The sequence below is a fragment of the Peromyscus leucopus genome, chromosome 4, assembly GCF_004664715.2.
Source record: "Peromyscus leucopus breed LL Stock chromosome 4, UCI_PerLeu_2.1, whole genome shotgun sequence".
NCBI lineage: Eukaryota > Metazoa > Chordata > Mammalia > Rodentia > Cricetidae > Peromyscus > Peromyscus leucopus.
This window is the reverse complement of record NC_051066.1, coordinates 62476314-62496506: the sequence shown is the minus strand read 5'-3', so window position 1 is coordinate 62496506 and position 20193 is coordinate 62476314. Positions and strand designations below refer to the sequence as shown.

General features: G+C 36.1%; 1 protein-coding gene and 1 pseudogene across 1 annotated transcript; both read left to right on the top strand.

Annotated features, from left to right (window-relative positions):
* Positions 1-2313: 2313 nt before the first annotated feature.
* On the top strand, positions 2314-6779 carry LOC114685626 (olfactory receptor 8K3-like). Its single transcript, XM_028860261.1, has 2 exons — positions 2314-2349; positions 5820-6779. Exon 2 carries the CDS (start codon positions 5838-5840, stop codon positions 6777-6779), a length of 942 nt encoding a protein of 313 aa, XP_028716094.1. The 5' UTR covers positions 2314-2349; positions 5820-5837.
* Positions 6780-10991: 4212 nt separating this feature from the next.
* On the top strand, positions 10992-16195 carry LOC114685624 (annotated as a pseudogene).
* The last annotated feature ends 3998 nt before the right edge of the window (positions 16196-20193 follow it).

Sequence of the window (20193 nt, the reverse complement as noted above, 5' to 3'; positions counted from 1 at the left end):
TTAGTCTAACTGGAGGTCAGCATGAAGGAAAATGAATAGATCCAAATCTATCACCATGCTCAAAACTCAAGTCCAAGTGGATCAAAGTTCTCAACATACATACAGATACACTGAAAATGATAGACGAGAAAGTTATGAATTGCCAGAATAAATTTGTACGAGACAAAATATTGAACAGAACATCAATAGAACAGGCACTAAGATCAGCAATTTATAAATGGGACCCCATAACAATGAAAATCTTTGGTAAGACAAAGGATATAGTCAATAGGACAAATCTGCATTATACATAATGGGGAAAAATCTGCAACAATCCCACATCTTTCAGAGGGATAATTTCTAAATATTTAAAGAACTCAAAAAGCTAGACATTGAAAAAAACAATAAAAATGGAGAACAGATCTAAACAGAATTATCAAATGACTGAGAAACACTTAAAGAAATGTTCAGCATCCTTAGCCATCAGTGAAATACAAATCAAGACAACTCTGGGATTTCATCTTACACCTGTCAAAATGGCTAAGATCAAATGCAAAAGTGACAGCTCATGGTGGCTAGGATGTAGATCAAGGGGAACATTTCTCTGCTGATGGTAGAAGTACAAACTTGTATAGCCACTTTGGAGATAGGTAGCCTGTAACCAGGCAAGGCTTCCAATGGAGACACTGGAACACCAAACCCATCCATATAACCATAATCCTACAATTTATCCTGCCTACAAGATGTACTTGCTAAAGTTAGCAAAGAAATTGTTAGATTTCTAACTTTCATCATAGAGCCTTCATCCAGTAACCGCTGGAAGCAGATGCAGAGATCCACAGCCATGCACCAGACCAAGCTCTGGGAGTCCAGTTGAAGAGAAGGAGGGATTATACCTGCGAGGGGTGGGGGGGTCAAGATCATGATGGGGAAATCTACAGAGACAACTGAACCAAGCTCATAGGAACTCACAAACTTTAGACTGATAGCTCTGGAAACTACACTGGACCAGAGAAGATCCTCTGCATACGAGAGAAATTTATGAAGCTTGGTCTGTTTGAGGGGCCCCTGGCAGTGGGATTAGGATCTATCCCTGGCACATGAGCTGGCTTTCTGGAATCCATTACCAATGGTCAGAGGTCTTTCTCGTCCTTGATGCATGGAGGAGGGGCTTGGTCCTGCCTCAGCTGAATGGACCAGGCTTTGCTGACTCTGATGGGAGCCCTTATTCTTTTGGAGGAGAGGATAAGGCTTGGTTCATTCGGGGTGGGGGTGGGGTGGAAAAGGCTGGGAGGGAGAGGAAGGAGGAATAAGAGCGGGATTTGTGATTGGTCTGTAAAATGAACAAAGACAATTCTTAAATAAAAAGTGAAATTTAAAAAAAAGGAAGCTGGGCGGTGGTGGCACACACCTTTAATCCCAGCACTCAGGAGGCAGAGCCAGGTGGATCTTTGTGAGTTCGAGGCCAGCCTGGTCTCCAAAGCGAGTTCCAGGAAAGGCGCAAAGCTACACAGAGAAACCCTGTCTTGAAAAACCAAAAAAAAAAAAAAAAAAAAAAAAGAAAAGAAAAAAAAAAGGAAGTAAGTCTAAGCTAAAGTTTAAACCATTAGAAAAGCAGAGAGGTTGCTGTTGCTGGTTTTATGTAAGCAAGGACAGAAGAAAGAAGATTTTCACTTTGTCTTTCTGTGTGTACAATGTCATCAGTCATTTCAAATGTGACAATCTTCCTTGGATATCTTTGGTCTGTTCAAATATACTCAAAATTGAAATGAAAATGTTGATTTCTTCAGCTTTTTTATTGGATTTTCTCTATCCTACTTTCATGCAACTCATATAATTGGTGTCTTACTGTATTTATTGATGCATAATTTAGGATTATTTCATTCAGCCTGGTGTTCTCCACATTCATCCCTCTTATCATCCTTTGCTTTTGTTAAGTTTGAATTATACACTATTGTTTTGTATAACTTGAATAATACTCTATTGTTTTGTACAAAAGATTTTACTTCTTTATTCATTCATGATTGGATATTTTATATATTCTACATCCTGGAAGTTGCATATTATGTCACAATAAACAGGAGCACACAAATTTACCTTTGAGAACCTGGCCTTGATACTTTTTGATAAGTATAAATGGGAATGCTGGCTTATACAACAAATAACTAATTGTGGACAATAAATTGATCCTATAGTTCATAACCTTCAGAAATCACCTCATTAGATGCTCAGAAAAAGTTAGCTGGTAATTAATAAGATTTCAGCATCTCCTCAGGGAGAGTCTCTATGGCTGACAAACACACTTAAGTAGATCTCAGAAGCCCATGCTGAGAGCCACAGTGGGAAATGAAGACAAGAGTTTCACGACAGGTAACAAAGTGTCACACAGAGCTCTGAAGTTTCAGCATAAGGAGATGTGGGCATCCTCTGCTAGGCTTCTTTCACCATCTAGAAGTTCTCCTTTGTGATTCCGTGTCTATTTTTTCTAATATTCCACAATGGCTCGCTAGCAATAATAGATCTTCATTTCTCTATTTCAGGTTATTTTTGAACACTTTTCCTGAGGTTGAGAGGGCAAATGCTATTAACTATCTTTTAATCATACAAAATATATTCTTAGATATTTTTCTTATAAAGCCTCTGTATGTGTGTCTCTGTCTCTCTGTCTTCCTCTGTCTCTCTCTGTCTCTGTCTCTTTCTCACTCTCTCTTCTCTCTGCTACATATACAAATAGTTTTATAACTAGTGAAGGGCCTAGAAAAAAAGAGATAGATAATAAATAAAATAATTTTATTTAAAAAAAGAATTTAAGAACACAAGGATTGTCTATATTTATGTTGTCTTTCCAAACTTTAATTATATTTGACCCGAGATTTCCTAATGAGCTAAAAAATTATTCTAACCCAGAGTAGTGGGGAACATCTAGGATAAAGAAAACAACTATAAAGAGAGTAAAAGGAGAGAGAGAAGAATTAGAACAATGTGTTTGGACATATATGTATGAAAATGCCATAATAAATCCCATTATGGTAAACTAAATTAAATAACTGAAACTTTAACAAGTAATTTTATAGACAAAATACATAGTTGTGATTACTTTTCATTCTATTAATTTTACAGTATTTATTTATTCATTAATTATGTGTGAGTGCACATGTGCAAAAATCAGAGGAATAATGCCTGATTTAGTTTTCCTCTTCCATCCTTGTATACTCGGGCTCACACTCACATCCCCGCACTCAGCAGTTTAACTTCTGGGACAGCTCTCTGACCCATTTCCTGACCCTTTAATGAGGGCAATGTAGTTTGTATCTCACAAAGGGTATGAACACCATTACTTCATTTTTTTGCTAAATACTACTACCCTTCCTGAATTTATAGATTTGAAAAATAACATTCAAGTAATCTGTGAACAAAATAATCTATAATAAAATATGTTTCTCTTTTCATTAAATCCTGTACTTCCTTACCTATAAGAAAATTTACAGTCATTGTACTTAAGGTTTCCCATTTGTATCATTGCCAATCAAGCCAATACAACTATCAGTTGCACAACAACTGATAGTTTTACATGTTTATTGTACGAAGTGTATATATTGAGAATGGAATATTATTATGTAGCCACACTTTAAAACAACCTTCTACATGATTGAAGGATAAATTAAATACAATCACCTGTATACACAGTGGTGAGATCTGGGGTATTTCAGTTCCATTTTGACATAGGCTGCAATTTCTACTATGATTACCATTGTAAATCATTTTGTTTCTGGTTTTACTCAGAAAACATTGTCACATACACATTTTTACAAAAGCAATAAATTGTTCCCTCTCTCTGATGAAATGGATATATTTATACAAGCCTTCTTGGGGTATATAAATTTTTCATAAAGGAGTATATAAATTTATCATATTGTGTCCTTTGTCATATTTAGAAGATGTTCCTGTGAACTAACCACACAGAAAGATTTTCTGTCCCTCATTTGCAACCATGCAAATGCCATCAAACTGAGCTTTGGTTTTGTTCTGTGGTATCTACAACACAGTTGAAGTTTAATCCATTATCATGCATTTAACATCTATCACAACATTGGGCAGCCATATTTAGAAATTCTATTACTAAAAATTATACTATTGTAATATGATACCTCTTAATCAATGGGAGATATTGAGAGGTCATGAATAAGGCAATTTAAATAAACGCTCTTATTATTATTTCAGATTCTTTATATTTTTGTAGGCTCTAAGGAACATAGGAATTGTATTATGATAAAGTGTTCTTTCAAGAAAATAATAATTTATATAGGGGACTATTTAATTTTGTATTCTTTGCTTTTTTCTTCTTTTTAGTTTCATATGCTTCATTTTTCCCTTTATTAAAAATAAATCATTTTCTCACATAATACATCCTTAATAAGTTTATTATCATGATAATGAATAAAGTATTAATTGAAAATTATAACAAGCAGTGAACATTTCCTCTTGTATGTTCAAGCTACAGACTGGTAGTTTTTGTACATTCTATTTATGTGACCTGCTCTTCATTTGCTCATCTTTTCAGATCTAACAAAGAAGCTGAGATCCTTTCTTGAATGATGTAGATATATATTTATAAGGAAAACTCTTTCAGGTAGGTTAGTGAGTCCAGTGACTGGTTGAAACCCATGTTCATCATCTTTGTTGCTATGGACAGAGATTAGACTTGATGGATCATTTACTTCTACTTCAAGCTTTCAAAAGTCCATACAGAGACATCTTGATTTTATATATGCCAAGTATTTTATACATTTCACCTCATTTTTCCAAAGGAATATTTGTGTATGCTAGGTATTGTTTAAGAGGATGGCAAAGATACTCTTACCTACATGCTTTTCAGTATCAAGACAGTTTTGAGCATGATGTGTAACAGTATTCATAGATCTGACCAATATGAGTTATGATAACATCTTCAGATGTTTCACTTTTACCTGTTAAGATTCTGTAGATCTACACATAAAAGTAGATTTATGTGGACTTTTTTTTTCTTTTTTTAGTTTTTCAAGAGAGGGTGACTTGAGACAGTCCTGACTGTCACTATCCTGAAACTCACTTTCTATACCAGGCTGGCCTTGAACTCCCAGAGATCTACTTGCCTCTGTCTCCTAAGTACTGGGATTAAAGAAATGATCCACCTTGTCCAGCAATGTGCATTTAGTAAGGTTTTTTTTAAATACATATGTACTATTTTTAGAATGCAGCTTATCTATTATTAAAAGTATATAATAATTATGTCACAGTGTATGAGTAATTGTCAGAAATTAAAGCAAAAGAAAAATAAATTTCATGAATGTATGTGTAAATACAAATATCTATAATTTAAAGACTGTATCTTATTTTTCCACATCTATACATATATATATATAAACTCATTTAAACATGTACTTCTGTTTGTAGACCTATATTCCCAGATCCTAATGGTATTAGGTATTGAGGTTGGATGATTCCTGGGCTAGATATGTGAGGTAGAAGGATGTTTTTTTAGATTAACTAATGTCTAATATTGTATCTAAGGGATGGTTCTCATCATAGTTGGGGAAAGTATGTACCTTGGCAAACATATTTGTGTTATTCTCTGATTAAAACATTAACTGGTAGAGAACCAGAGATTTAGAAATATGTTTTTTTGTTTGTTTCAAGCCATATGTTTGAATATGTGTGTATAGACAAGTATAAGACTGTATGTACACCCTTTTAAATAGAATTACTTTCAAAAATGAATTCAAATGTTTGGAGATATATCATTAAAGCTTGTTTGAATAATAAAAACTCACAAGATGACATTTGATCTCAACTCAGAACAGATTTTGCAATAAACCCTGATGGAGACCCACAACTTTACTGTGGTGACTGAGTTCATCCTGATGGGCATCACTGACCGCCCTGAGCTGCAAGCACCATTATTTGGACTGTTCCTCATCATCTATTTTATCACACTGGTTGGCAACTTGGGCATGATCATCCTTACCATGGTGGATTCCCAGCTGCAAACACCCATGTACTTCTTTCTCAGACACCTTGCTATCACTGATCTTGGTTATTCAACTGTTGTGGGACCCAAAATGTTAAGAAATTTTATTGTAGATAAAAATATAATATCATTTTATTTTTGTGCTACTCAGTTGTCTTTCTTTAGTATGTTCATTGTTAGTGAATTTTTTATTCTTTCTGCAATGTCTTATGACCGATATGTAGCTATCTGCAAACCACTCCTCTACAATGTCATTATGTCACAAAAAGTATGTTGGGTCCTGGTGGCAATCCCATACCTTTACAGTGTATTTGTTGCTCTCATGGTAACCATAAATATTTTCTCTTCATCCTTCTGTGGACACAATGTTATCAGTCATTTCTACTGTGATGGTCTCCCATTGATATCTCTGCTCTGCTCAAATAAGGAGGAAAATGAAATGATAATTTTAATCTTATCAATTATTGACTTGATTTCTTCTCCACTTATCATCCTTGCATCCTATCTGCTTATTCTCAGAGCTATCCTCAGGATGAACTCAGCTGAGGGCAGACGCAAGGCTTTCTCCACCTGTGGGTCCCACCTGACAGTGGTCACTGTCTTCTATGGGACTTTGATATTTATGTATGTGCAACCTAAGTCCAGTCACTCCTTCAACACTGACAAAGTGGCTTCCATCTTTTATACCCTAATTATCCCTATGTTGAATCCTTTGATTTATAGCTTGAGGAACAAAGATGTAAAACAAGCCCTTAAAAAGACAAGAAAAAGAATACAAAATATCTTCTCCTAAAAACACATGTTGTAAGATGTCATACTTCCCCACAAATATATTTAAATGCTTTATAAGCGTCAGAGAAGAACACAGTAAAAGTCAATCCTTCTCTGAAAAGGAGACAGATTATAAACAAAACAATTGAAGAAATGAGGTAGCACATAAGAATTCTTTTAAAGTGTATAAATCTAAACAAGGTAGCAATGTGTTTGCTATATGTGCCTGAAGAGAGAGACAGGTGTCTCTGAGGATTGAAATTAATTTTGTGAATTGGACTTTACAATAAATTGTTTGGTGTTCATGTATATCTAACTAATTATTTGTGTTACCTGCATTGTTAATATTTACATACATTTGATATTCATATATATTTCTATAAACACTTAAATAATCTTGATCACCATGTTAGAAAAGCAAGATTTATCACTTTGATATTAAATGAGATCACACAGAGGCTTTCTTTCCAAAGGAACTCTTATGTCCTGATTTCATATCACTTTTCTTTTTACATTGTTTCTCATACAATTACAATAGAAATAATGAATGTCATATATTAATGATTAAATAGTTCATAAATTAAATGTATCATCTAATATTGTGTAAGTCTGAGCATACATGTGTATGTGTGTATGTGTGTATGTGTATGTGTGTGCGTGCGCGTGTGCGTGTGTGTGTTTGTATGTGTGTGTATGTGTGTGTTTATGTTAGTTGTCTTGAATTTTCTATGGCAGCTTTTATCCCCTTTTTTTTATTACTGAACTAATCTTAATTTCTTACTTCCCATTTCTCTTTACTGAATGATTTAATGTCTTCTTTTTACATGGAAAGTACGTTACTTGTAAGATATATACTAAGTTTTGATTACTGGAAGAAATGCCACCCCTATAATTATTTGGGATGTGGAGTCAAGAGGACTACACATTGTCCCTGACTGTATAGCTAGGCTGAAGTCAATCAGGGCTACATCAGATGACTTAAAAATAGAAACAAAGCCCAGAATCCTTCATAAAGCAATATCTTAAGTTTTGCTTGAAAATCCTTTTGTGGATTTGACACCAAAGCCAAGCTAATACTATATTATTATGTAAAATTAAATTAATTATAAAATAAAAATATTTTTAAAAAATTAAATAGTCATCTTTATATAAACTATTCTTTTCTTGAAAATAATTTTATTGTAACTAAAATCCTTTATTCCCCAGAACTTACAAAATATACTTTAAAAGTGTGTGCAGCAGTGAAAATTATCACCAAGCTGATAATAAAAACTATGAAAATATAATGCTTATAATCCATATTAAAAAATCAAACTTTGTCATTCCTGGATCTTGGGCATTGTTTGATATACAACATCTCTGATTCTACCAACCAAATATATAATACAAAATTCAGATAAACAGCATTTAATTAGATATTAAAACTTAAAATGATATTTAATTTAAAAAACTAGTCAATTGGTTTGAACACTATGTTGTCTCAAAGAAAAAACTCCAAATAATGTGTGAAAAGCAGTTCAACATCACAAATACTCTTGACAATAGGAGCTAATGTGTTTTAAATAGTGCTCAAAATATTTTTTTGTCCTTCAACAGCAGCAGAAGAGGCTTTACTCCAGAAGTATTGTTGTGTGTTTATTTGGTTGTGTTTTTTTCCCATCATTCATTAATTTCAATTTTGCTAATTTCTAACCAGAAGATAAATAAGACATAATCCCTCTGGGGCATTTCCTATGGGTTTTATCACTGATGGTTAAGTGGATATAAACAAGGTGAATTGGGGGCATTCATTGCGTATTCAAACTTGAATGTGCTATTCCTTGGGTAAGAGTTAACTACAGAATAGCTGAAGGATTTGGGGAGGGGACTGGAATTTAAAATTTCAGGATTAACTGTGCTATTTTGCCTTAAACATTTTATTTAATACATGTGGGTTTTGACTGTGGTGTGCAAGTCACATATTTTATCAAATTATGATTTACTTAGAGTACTGACTAGTAATCAAAATCAATGCTTTCTCAAAGACAAAGAAATACATGGAGAATTTTCTTACTTATGAATGCCTGGCTTGTTTCTAGCCAGCTTTTCTAACTTAAATTATCCTTTTTCTCTTTAACTACATTTTGCCTCTAGGCTTTTACCTTTATTTATACTATATATTTTTCTTTGCTTCTTACTCTGTGGCTGGCTGTGTGGTTGAGCCCTGGCTGGCCCTTGGCATCCTCCTTTCCTTCTCCTTTTCTAGCTCTACCCCTTTCTTTTTTAGCCTAGATTTCTCCTATTTATTCTTTCTGCCTGACAGCCCCACCTATGCCTCTCCTGCCTAGGTATTGCCCATTCGGTTCATTATTAGACCAATCAGGTGTTTTAGGCAGGCAAAGTAGCATAGCTTTACTTAGTTAAACAAATGCAACATAAAACAATGCAACCAATCTTTGCATTATTAAACAAATATTCCATAGCATGAACAAATGTAATATATCTTGTAGCTGGAGTTTTCTCTATGGGTCCCGCCAAGCCCCGGCAGTCCAACAGCCCACTTATAAAATAAACACACAGACTCTTATATTATTTACAAACTGTATGGCCATGGCAGGCTTCTTACTAACTGTTCTTATATCTTAAATTAACCCATTTTTATAAATATATACCTTGTCACATGGCTCGTGGCTTACCAGCATCTTCACATGCTGCTTATCATGGCAGCAGCTGGCAGTGTCTCCCTCGCTCAGCCTCCCACTTCCCAGAATTCTCTTCTCTCCTTGTCCCGCCTATACTTCCTGCCTGGCCACTGGCCAATCAGTGTTTTATTTATACAGAATGATATCCACAGAAATATCTTAAACTAACATTCCAGAACAGTTTTCTGTCACACCCAAGAATCATTGAAAATGCCATTTTACAACAATGATAAGAAACTATGTTTCCCTTAATATTTTTAATTGTCTCATATTTTCCTAGAATATTTATGAGCTAAAACAAGTGTCTAATTTGTAGCATAATTGTATGTCTAAATTATAATAAAAATTCATGGTAGTGAAAGATTAAATTATATGATGAAGGAAATTTATATCAAAATTTCATTAAGTTAAGAATGGACAGAGATATATAATCCTAAATAAGAGAAGTATTAAAATTTACCATTGGGTAATAAAGGTTGATACTGGGATAGCCTGTGTCTCAAGCATTTCATGACCAGTTTCTCATTTTCTCATCTTTTTAGATTCATCAAAATATATAAGCCTTCATCCTCTTGGTTGTATACATCCATATACAGCAAACATTTTTTCAAGTGAGTTATTATAACCAGTGACTGTTTTGAAGTTCCTGTGATCATCATGTTTGCAAATTGTGACCACAGAGCATAGAATTCCTGAAACATTTTGTCTCCTCTTCATCTTTTGAATAAGCAATACAAAGTCCTCCTATTTTCATTTACGCTGAAAAAGTATTTTATTCATCCAAAATTGTTTTTCCAAATAATCATTTCTATACACTAGGTCAAGGTGCAAGAGATGGCTAAGATAGATCACACGCTATTTTATTTCTTCAAATAAAGAGAAGCCCAAGTGTGATGTGCTACAATTTTCTTATTAATACATATAAAAATACATTGACTAAGTTTTATGACTCTAGCTGTCTTATCTGTAGGTGTTAGGATTCTACATATCTACACATGTAACTGAAGTTGTCTAAATTATCGAAAACCCTCAGTAGGTGTCTGTATTGTAATTGGTGTGAATCTTATGTAGTATAGCAAAATATCATATAATTTGGAAATGTCTAAAGGTAACTTCAATCGTACAAGAAACAAAAATAAAAAAAATAATAATTTTTATCCCAATATGTGTAACTAAAATGTTCTACAATTTCTAAGATTTATCTTGCTTTTCACATCTGTAATACATTTATTTACATCTCCACATGAGTCTGTCCAGCAAGGTTTATCAGCTTTTTAGAGCTATATATGTTTACGTATTTGATAAATGGTCATATTCCCATATCATAGTTTTACTATAATCATGACATGAAGGTGACAGTTTATGTTACTTTTGGCAAAGGAAATTATTAAAAGTAACACAGTAATGAGGTTATGTATGTATGTCTATTTTATTTCATTAGAGATATATCATCTATACTGGTTTCCAAAATAAAAATAAAGTCATCCTATATATTTGGAAACTGCTTATGAAACTGGTACATCTATTTAGAGCAGGTTTTCTGATGAGATAGAATGGAGGCCCACAACCTTACAGTGGTGACAGTTCAATCCTGAGAGGCATCATGGACCAGCTGTAGGCACCATTGCTCAGACTGTCCTTCATCATCTATCTGATCTCATTAGTTGGCAACTTGGGTATAAACATCCTCACCACAATAGATAACAGGTTGCAAATACCTATGTACTTCTTTCTCAGGCATCTTGCTACAAAATATCTTGGTATTCAACTGCAATGGGGCCCAAAATGTTAAGACATTTTCTTGAGTATCAAAATAAAATATCATTTTATTTTTGTGTTACCCGGTTGTCTTTCTTTATTATACTCATTGATAGTGAACTTTTATAGTATTTTTATTTTATAATTAACTTAATTTCACATATCAGCCACGAATTCCCCCATCCTCCCTCCTCTCACCCCCCAGTCCTCTCCCTGAACCCACTCTCCACTCCCACCTCCTCCGAGTCAAGGTCTCCCCTGGGGAGTCTCAGACTCAGCCAAGGCAGGTCCAGTCTCATCCTCCCTCACCAAGATGAACAAAGTGTCTCAGCATAGGCCCCAGGCTCCAAAAAGTCAGCCCATGCATCAAGGACAGGTCCTGGCTCCACTGTCTGGGGCCCTCCCAAAAAGTTCAAGCTAATCAACTGTCTCACTTATCCAGAGGGCCTGATCCAGTTCCATGGGGGCTCCTCCGCCATTGGTTTACAGTTCATGTGCTTCCACTAGTTTGGCTATTTGTCCCTGTGCTTCCTCCAACCATGACCCAGCTATTCCACTCTTGAGCATATACCCAAGAAATGCTCAATCATACCACAAGGGCACATACATGCTCGACTATGTTCATAGCAGCATTGTTTGTAATAGCCAGAACCTGGAAACAAACTAGATGACTTTAAACTGAAGAATGGGTAAAGAAAATGTGGTACATATACACAATGGAGTAGTACTCAGCAGAGAAAAACAATGACATCATGAGGTTTGCAGGCAAATGGATGGAACTAGAAAAAAAATCATCCTGAGTAAAGTAACCCAGACTCAGAAAGATAAACATGATATGTACTCACTCATAAGTGGATACTAGATGTAAAGCAAAGGATAACCAGACTGCAACTCACAACTCTAGGGAGGCTAACTAGTAAAGAGGACCCTAAGAAATACACAGGGATCACCTAATGACAGAGAAATAGATAATGAGATCTACATGAACAAATAGGGGAGGTGGGGTAATGGAGGGAAAGGGTCAGGGGAAAGAGAGCTTAGGAGAGAGGGAGGTCCCAGCTGGATCAGGAGCTATGTCGGAGAATGAAGAGGGAGATACCATGATGAATGGAATAGGAAGAAGCAGAGTGCTAGAGAGGTCTCTAGAAATCCAAAAAGATACCTTCACTGTAGGCTACTGGCAATGGTCAAGAGAGTGCCTGAGCTGACCTGCTCTGGGGATCAGATGGCCAATACCCTAAATGTCATGATAGAACTCTGCTGTGGATATCGCTCTATATAAATAAAACACTGATGACCAGTGACCAGACAGGAAGTATAGGTGGGACAAGGAGAGAGGAGAATTGGGGAAACAGGAAGAAGGAGAGAGAGACACTGCAGCCACTGCCTGGACAAGCAACATGTAAAGATGCCAGTAAGCCACCAGCCACATGGCAAGGTATAGATTTATAAAAATGGGTTAATTTAAGATATAAGAACAGTTAGCAAGAAGCCTGCCATGGCCATACAGTTTATAAGTAATATAAGCATCTGAGTGATTATTTTATACGTGGATTTTGGGACTGCAGGGCTTGGTGGAACCTGAAGAGAAGCCCTCGAACAACAAATGGTGCCCAACAGCTCGAATTTTCACCTTACACCTGAGAATATTTAATAACCAATTCTAAACAGAGCCATAAACAGGTTCCTGCTTCATGTCTCATATGGACAGCTAAACACCACAAAACGCGGGTTTCAACTACTGGCGGGTTCCTGGCGTTTGCGTTTGACCAGCAGAATGGCAGTAATGAGATGTCTGCCAGCGGCACATTATGCTGTGTGGTAGATTTAGTCTTTACTAGTATTAAAAAAAAAAAAAAAAAAAAAAAAAAAAAAAAAAAAAAAAAGGTTTCTGGGCTACACGCTGCTTTGATAAAAGCTTAGACCCACTATTTCTGAGACTTGATGACTCACAGAACTGGCAGAAAACACCATGTTGGTAAGCTGAAATGGACAGAGCCAGCAGCCACAGCCCCTTTCAGTCTTAGAATACTTCAGTTTAGAGCAATAGATTCACAATAAGACTGATTCGGATAAAATTGTTTACAATGTGTGTAAAATATATGTAGGCTTAAAAGAGACAAAAAAAAGAGGAATTACTATAAAAAAAACACGTAAAGATGAATATTACACAGAGAATATGGATTGTGTTGCCTTTGGGATTTTTAACTGCAAAAAAAATCATTTGATTGAAAAAGACATTGAATTAAACCAATATGTATATTTTAAAGGTACCTTGACTTCAAAATTTGGATGTAAGGATATGTTGCTCTGGAAAAGAGGTTCTGTTTTTGCTTCTACAGAAAGCCAGAGGCTATGGACTTGTTCCAGATTAAGATACATCGGGTTTCACCAGCCAAGACCCCCTGAAAGGTCTCTGATGACACCATGGCCCAGATGATCCAACATCCAGAGTGTTTTCAAGGCAACTGGTTCACACAATACAGCCTCACAGACTACCCCATAGGCCCAAAATTTTCTTTGCGTCCCCATAAGATACAGTGCCCCCCTCCAGCAGGAAGTAGTAAGAGATGCTACGACCAAATTCCCAAATATACCAACCTGGCTTTAGAGGTGGAATTGGCTCACTCCCCCTCTAAACCCAGACATATTGCTTTAAAAAAATGGTAAGAGATTTTTGTGTCCCAAATCAGAAGAGCCCTCTGGTGTAGGACAGAGAAAAACCAATATTTTTATTTAAAACAGGTTGATTATAAATGAGATCTCTTTCCAAAAAAGAAAAGGGGGTATGATATAGATATATAGGATATAGAGATGATAAGATAAAAGATTAATGAACCTACTTTTAAAGAACAACTTGTTTAAAATGTTTTACATTGGTATAGATTTTAGTTTTTGTTTAAAATGTTTTACATTGGTATAAATTTTAGTTTATTGATACAATAAACTAAATAAGTTAATTTTGTTATACTGTATATATATTTCTATTCCTGTTTGAGGTATTATGTTTATGTAACTCATTTACAATTGTAATGGATAATTAAGATATAGATTAATAATTAGTCATCTATGATAATCATATTAATAGTCATGTTAGTTAAGTCTTCTAGGTATACATAGATATATTTCAGATAGATAGGTAGTCTTTAAACATTTCAAAGACCTAGAGAATATGGCATTTAAAATGTTTTAAAAATTTAGACATTCTGGACAGTGAGACATGTCTGCTCCTGGCAGCACTGGACTTACTTCGGAGAGAAGGATGGGAATCGAAGACACTCCATATGGAGTTTATCTTCATGTTGGCAAAGATAGCCATTCAGGCAAGAAACTGTTCTTGCCTGGACTGCTTGATCGACTGGACATGCAGGACCCATGGAAGGATGACCACTGAACTTTGCTTGACAAGATGGTCCTTCAGGTTCCTGCTTTGCAGAGAAAACTGCCAGATATTCTACAGAACACTGAAAAAAATGACAGAGAGACTCTAGCCCTGTGAGCTAAAGACAGATGCCCCAACTTTACAAAGGAACATTAGGTGACTGTCCAGGCTGTTAGCTGTCTCTGTCTACCCTGCAAAACTCTCGAAAGTTACATACATCCTTCTCCCATTCCTCAGGTAGTATTATATCCTTCTGAGGTCTTTGATGTGGTTGAAGACTAGATAGCTGCAATTTCCTCAGTTATGATAAATGATAAGTTAGATATAAAACCTTAAACTCACAAGTATAAGATAGATAAGACATCTTCTTTAATATTGTAACTGTAATCCTTGCTCCATAATTGTTTTGTTATATGTAATTTTACCATGTTAAATTTAAAACCTTCCTTTAAAAAAAAAGAAAAGAAGAAAAGGGGAAGTGCTGTGGATATCACTCTATTTAAATAAAACACTGATGGCCAGTGACCAGACAGGAAGTATAGGTGGGACAAGGAGAGAGGAGAATTGGGAAAACAGGAAAAAGGAGGAGAGACACTGCAGCCACCGCCAGGACAAGCAACATGTAAAGACGCTAGTAAGCCACCAGCCATGTGGCAAGTTATAGATTTATAAAAATGGGTTAATTTAAGATATAAGAACAGTTAGCAAGAAGCCTGCCACGGCCATACAGTTTATAAGTAATATAAGCGTCTGAGTGATTATTTTATATATGGATTGTGGGACTGCGGGGCTTGGTGGAACCTGGAGAGAAGCCCTCCAGCAACAGAACTCTCATGCAGTGACTGGTGGAAGCAGATGCAGAGATCCACAGCAAAGCCTCAGGTAGAGCTCCAGGAGTCCAATCAGCGAGAGAGAGGAGGGATTGTATGAGTAAGAGATATTGAGAACATGGTTGGAGATAGTGAATTTTTATTCTCTCTGCTATGTCTTGTGACTGTTATGTTGCCATCTGTAAACCACTCCTCTTCACTGTCATTATGTCACAGAGAGTATGTTGGATACTAGTCACCATTTCCTATCTCCATGGTATAATTGTCTCATCTCTACATATCGCAAAGATTTTCACTTTATCCTTCTATGGCCACAATGTCATCATCAGTCATTTGTACTGTGACAATCTTACCTTGTTATCTTTGACCTTCACAAATACACATGAAATTGAGGTGATAATTTTAATCTTATCAACTTTTAATTGCTTTCTTCTCTTCTGTAGTCATTATGTCCTATCTATTCAACCTCACACCTCTCTCAGGATGAACTAAGCATAGAGCAAAAGGAATCCTTTCTCTACATGCAGGTTCCACCTTACAGTAGTCAATGTCTTCTATGAGACTTTGATATTTATTTATATATTTGCAACCTATGTCCATTCACTCCTTTGACACTGATAAAATGACTTCCATCTTTTCCACCCAGGTTATTGATATGATAAATCCCTTAATCTATCGCTTAAGGAACAAAGATTTAAAAGATGCCATTAAAAAACAATGGAAAAGCTATGCAATATTGTCTTGTACATTTCCTATATTGTTTAAAAGTTATAAAAATAATTCATAATAGTAAAATAAGTATTCATGAAGGGAAATGTAGAAGATATGCTCTTTGAAGAGGAGTCAGACTATATATATGTGTGTGTGTGTAATACATATATATGAAAAATAAATAAACATAGTAACACAAAAACATTGCTTAGAATAAAAGGACATTAGAATTAGTAGAACAAGTAGGATTTATGTCTATGTTTGAGTGAGGAGAATGAGTTGTCAGGAGGTGTCATCAGTATTTTTTATCTTAACTATTCTGACAGGTGTAAGATGATATCTCAAAGTCATTTTGATTTGCATTTCCCCGATGACTAAGGATGTTGAGCAATTCCTTAAATGTCTTTTGGCCATTTGAGATTCTTCTGCTGAGAATTCTCTGTTTAGATCTACATCCGATTTTTTAAATATTGGATTGTTTGGTATTTTGATGTCTAGTTTTTTGAATTCTTTATATATTTTGGAGATCAATCCTCTGTCCGACGTGGGGTGCATGAGGATCTTTTCCCATTATCTAGGCTGTCATTTTGTCTTATTTACTGTATCCTTTGCCTTACAGAAGATTCTCAGTTTCAGGAGGTCCCATTTATTGATTGTTTCTCTCAATATCTGTGCTACTGGTGTTATGTTTAGAAAGTGGTCTCTTATGCAAATGCATTCAAGGCTACTTCCTACTTTCTCCTCTATGAGATTGAGTATAACTGGATTTATGTTGCAGTCTTTGATCAATTTGGACTTGAGTTTTGTGCAGGGCAATAGATATGGATCTGTTTGAAATCCTATGCAGTTATTCCAGCACCATTTGTCAAAGATGCTTTCTTTTTTCCATTTTATAATTTTGGATTCTTTGTAAAAATCAGGTGTTCATAGGTGTGCAGATTAATGGCAGGGTCTTCAATTCAATTCCATTGGTCCACATGCTGATTTTTTGTTGTTGTTTTTGTTTTGTTTTGTTGTTTTTTCAAGACAGGGTTTCTCAGTGTAGCTTTGTGCCTTTCCTGGAACTGACTCTGTAGCCCAGGCTGGCCTCTAACTCACAGAGATCCACCTGCCTCTGCCTCTCAAGTGCTGGAATTAAAGGTGTGTGCCACCACCGCCAGGGCACACATGTCAGTTTTTATGCCAATATCAAGCTGCTTTTATTACTAGAGCTCTATAGTAGGATGAGGTAAGGGATGGTGATGCCTCCAAAAGTTGCTATACTGTACTGGATTATTTCCATTGTCCTGGGTTTTCTGTTTTTCCATATGAAGTTGAGTATTGTTTTGTCCAGGTCTGTGAAAAATTGTGTTTGGATTTTGATGGGGATTGCACTGAATCTGTAGATTGCTTTTGGTAAGACTGCCATTTTTACTATATTAATCCTACCTATCCATGAGCATGGGATATCTTTCCATTTTCTGATATCTTCTTCAATTTCTCTCTTCATAGACTTAAAGTGCTTGTCATACAGGTCTTTCACTTGCTTATTTAGTGTTATCACAATGTATTTTATATTATTTATGGCTATTGTAAAGGGTGATGTTACTCTGAATTCTTTCTTGGCCTTTTTTTACCATTTATATATAGGAGAGCTACTGATTTTTTTTAATCTTGTATCCCACCACATTATAGAAGGTATTTATCAGCTGTAGGAGTTACCTGGTAGAATTTTTGGGGTCACATATGTATACTATCATATCATCTGCAAAAAGTAAAAGTTTGACTTCTTCCTTTCCAAATGTTGGAGAGGATGTGGAGCAAGGGAAACACTCTTCCACTGTTGGTGGGAGTGCAAATTTGTATACCAATATGGAAACCAGTATGGTGGTTTCACAAAATATTGGGAATCAATCTACCTCAAGATCCAGCTATAACACTCTTGGGCATATACCCAAGAAATGCTTAACTGTACCACAAGGACACTTGACTAATTATGTTCATAGCAGCATTATTTGTAATAGCCAGAACCTGGAAACTATCTAGATGCCCCTCAACTGATGAATGGATTAAGAAAATGTGGTACATAAACATAACTGGGTACTACTCAGCAGTTAAAAAAAATGACATTATGAAATTTGCAGGCAAATGAATGGAAGTAGGAAATATCATCCTGAATGAAGTAACCCAGATTCAGAAAGATAAACATGATATGTACTTACTCATAATTGGATATTAGATGTAAATCAAAGTATAATCAGACTACAACCCACAGCTCCAGACAAGCTAGCTAAAAAGGAAGACACTAAGAGGGACACATGGATTGCCCTGGGAAGCAGAAATAGATGAGAACTCCATGAGTAAACTAAGACTGAGGTGGGAACAAGAGTGCATAGGGGATGGGGGATGAGAACATAAGGAAACAGGATGGTTGAGCTGCAACAGGGATGGAGTGGGAAAGCAATGAAAGAGATACTTTGATAGGGGGAAACAACATAGGGATAGGGAGAATCCTGGTGGTAGAGAAGTTCCCAGGGATCCACAAAGATGACCCCTGCTTAGACTGCCAGCAACAGTGGAGAGGGTGCCTGAACTGGTCTACTCCAGTAATCAGATTGGTCAATACCCTAACAGTCATCATAGAGCCTTCATCAAGAAACTGATGGAAGCAGATGCAGAGATCCACAGTCAACCACCAGGCTGAGCTCCAGAAGTCCAGTCAAAGAGAGAGGAGAGGGATTCTATGAGCAAGGGGCATCAAGATCGTGATGGGGAAACCAACAAAGACAGCCAAACCGGGCTAGTGGGAACTCATGAACTTTAGACCAATGTAGAGAGCTGCGTGCAGCCCCACCTCAAAGATGGCGCTGGCTTCTGCTTTCCACCCTCCCGACGGTGAGCACTCTCTGTGATAAACAACTTCTTATTTGGCTAAGGCTAAGGATTTGGCTTACTTCCGCGCACCTGGACCTATCCGCAGTACCCACGTGGCAGATTGGGGTTGGCTGCACAGAAGCTATTTAGGTTGTGGGTTGGCTTTCCCCAGGGTCAGAAGTCAGAAGATTGTTTCAAGGTTCCTGAATAAACTGCTTGGAGAAGAGCCTGGTTATTGATGTAATCAACCGTCTTATTAAATAAGAAACACAGAAACAATGTAAAAGAGAAAGCCGAGAGGTCAGAGCTCAGAGCTAAAATCTCACCCTTCTGCCTGCGGTGTCCCAGCTTCCCGAAAAGAGAGCTACTTCCTGTCTGTAAGTCGATTTTCCAGTCATTCTGCCTTCTCATTGGTTGTAAACCCAAACACGTGACTGCCTCGTCACTGTCTGAATGTACAGCCCCCTAGGTCTTAAAGGCATATGTCTCCAATGCTGGCTGTATCCCTGAACACATAGAGATCTATGGGATTAAAGGCGTGTGCCACCACCGCCACACTCTGTCTATGGCTCTAATAGCTCTGACCCCCGGACAACTTTATTTATTAACATACAATCAAAATCACATTTCAGTACAATTAGATTACCACCACATTTCCCCTTTTCTATTTTAATAAAAAGAAAAAAAGCAAAAGGTTATAACTAACAAAAGAAAAACTATATACAAAAGTACAATAACTATATACAATATATACAAGTAATAAATACCTAAACAGGTATTTGACAAATTAGAGAAAATAATTCCATTATCTATCCTATTTTGGTAATTCCAAGATGTATCTAATGTACTTTCTATCCTAATTAATTTTCAACTATAACTAACTAATCTTTAACCATAACTAACTAATCTTCAACTCCCTCAGAGACCCAAGAAGGAATAATATTAGCTAACAAAAATAAAAACAGGAAGTGCATGCAAGCAACTTCCAAAAAATTTTTGAGTTGACAGAAACAGCCAGCTGCCTGAGCAGTCACCTGAGGTTTCTCCGCAGTGTTGGGGCATCATCTTCAGCCTATAGGCTTAGTGTATCTGACAGACTCATTTGTGATGTAGGATGTACACAAGGTCAACAGTTCAACCTCACATTGGGTGAGAGCAGTCCATGTACCAGAAACACCTGAATTCCACTAGTGTCCTGTCATGATTCAGGATTTTAAATTC

What these genes read in the sequence shown, in the direction of transcription:
- LOC114685626 (XM_028860261.1), top strand. Translation starts at nt 5,838, where the DNA reads ATGGAGACCCACAACTTTACTGTGGTGACTGAGTTCATCCTGATGGGC.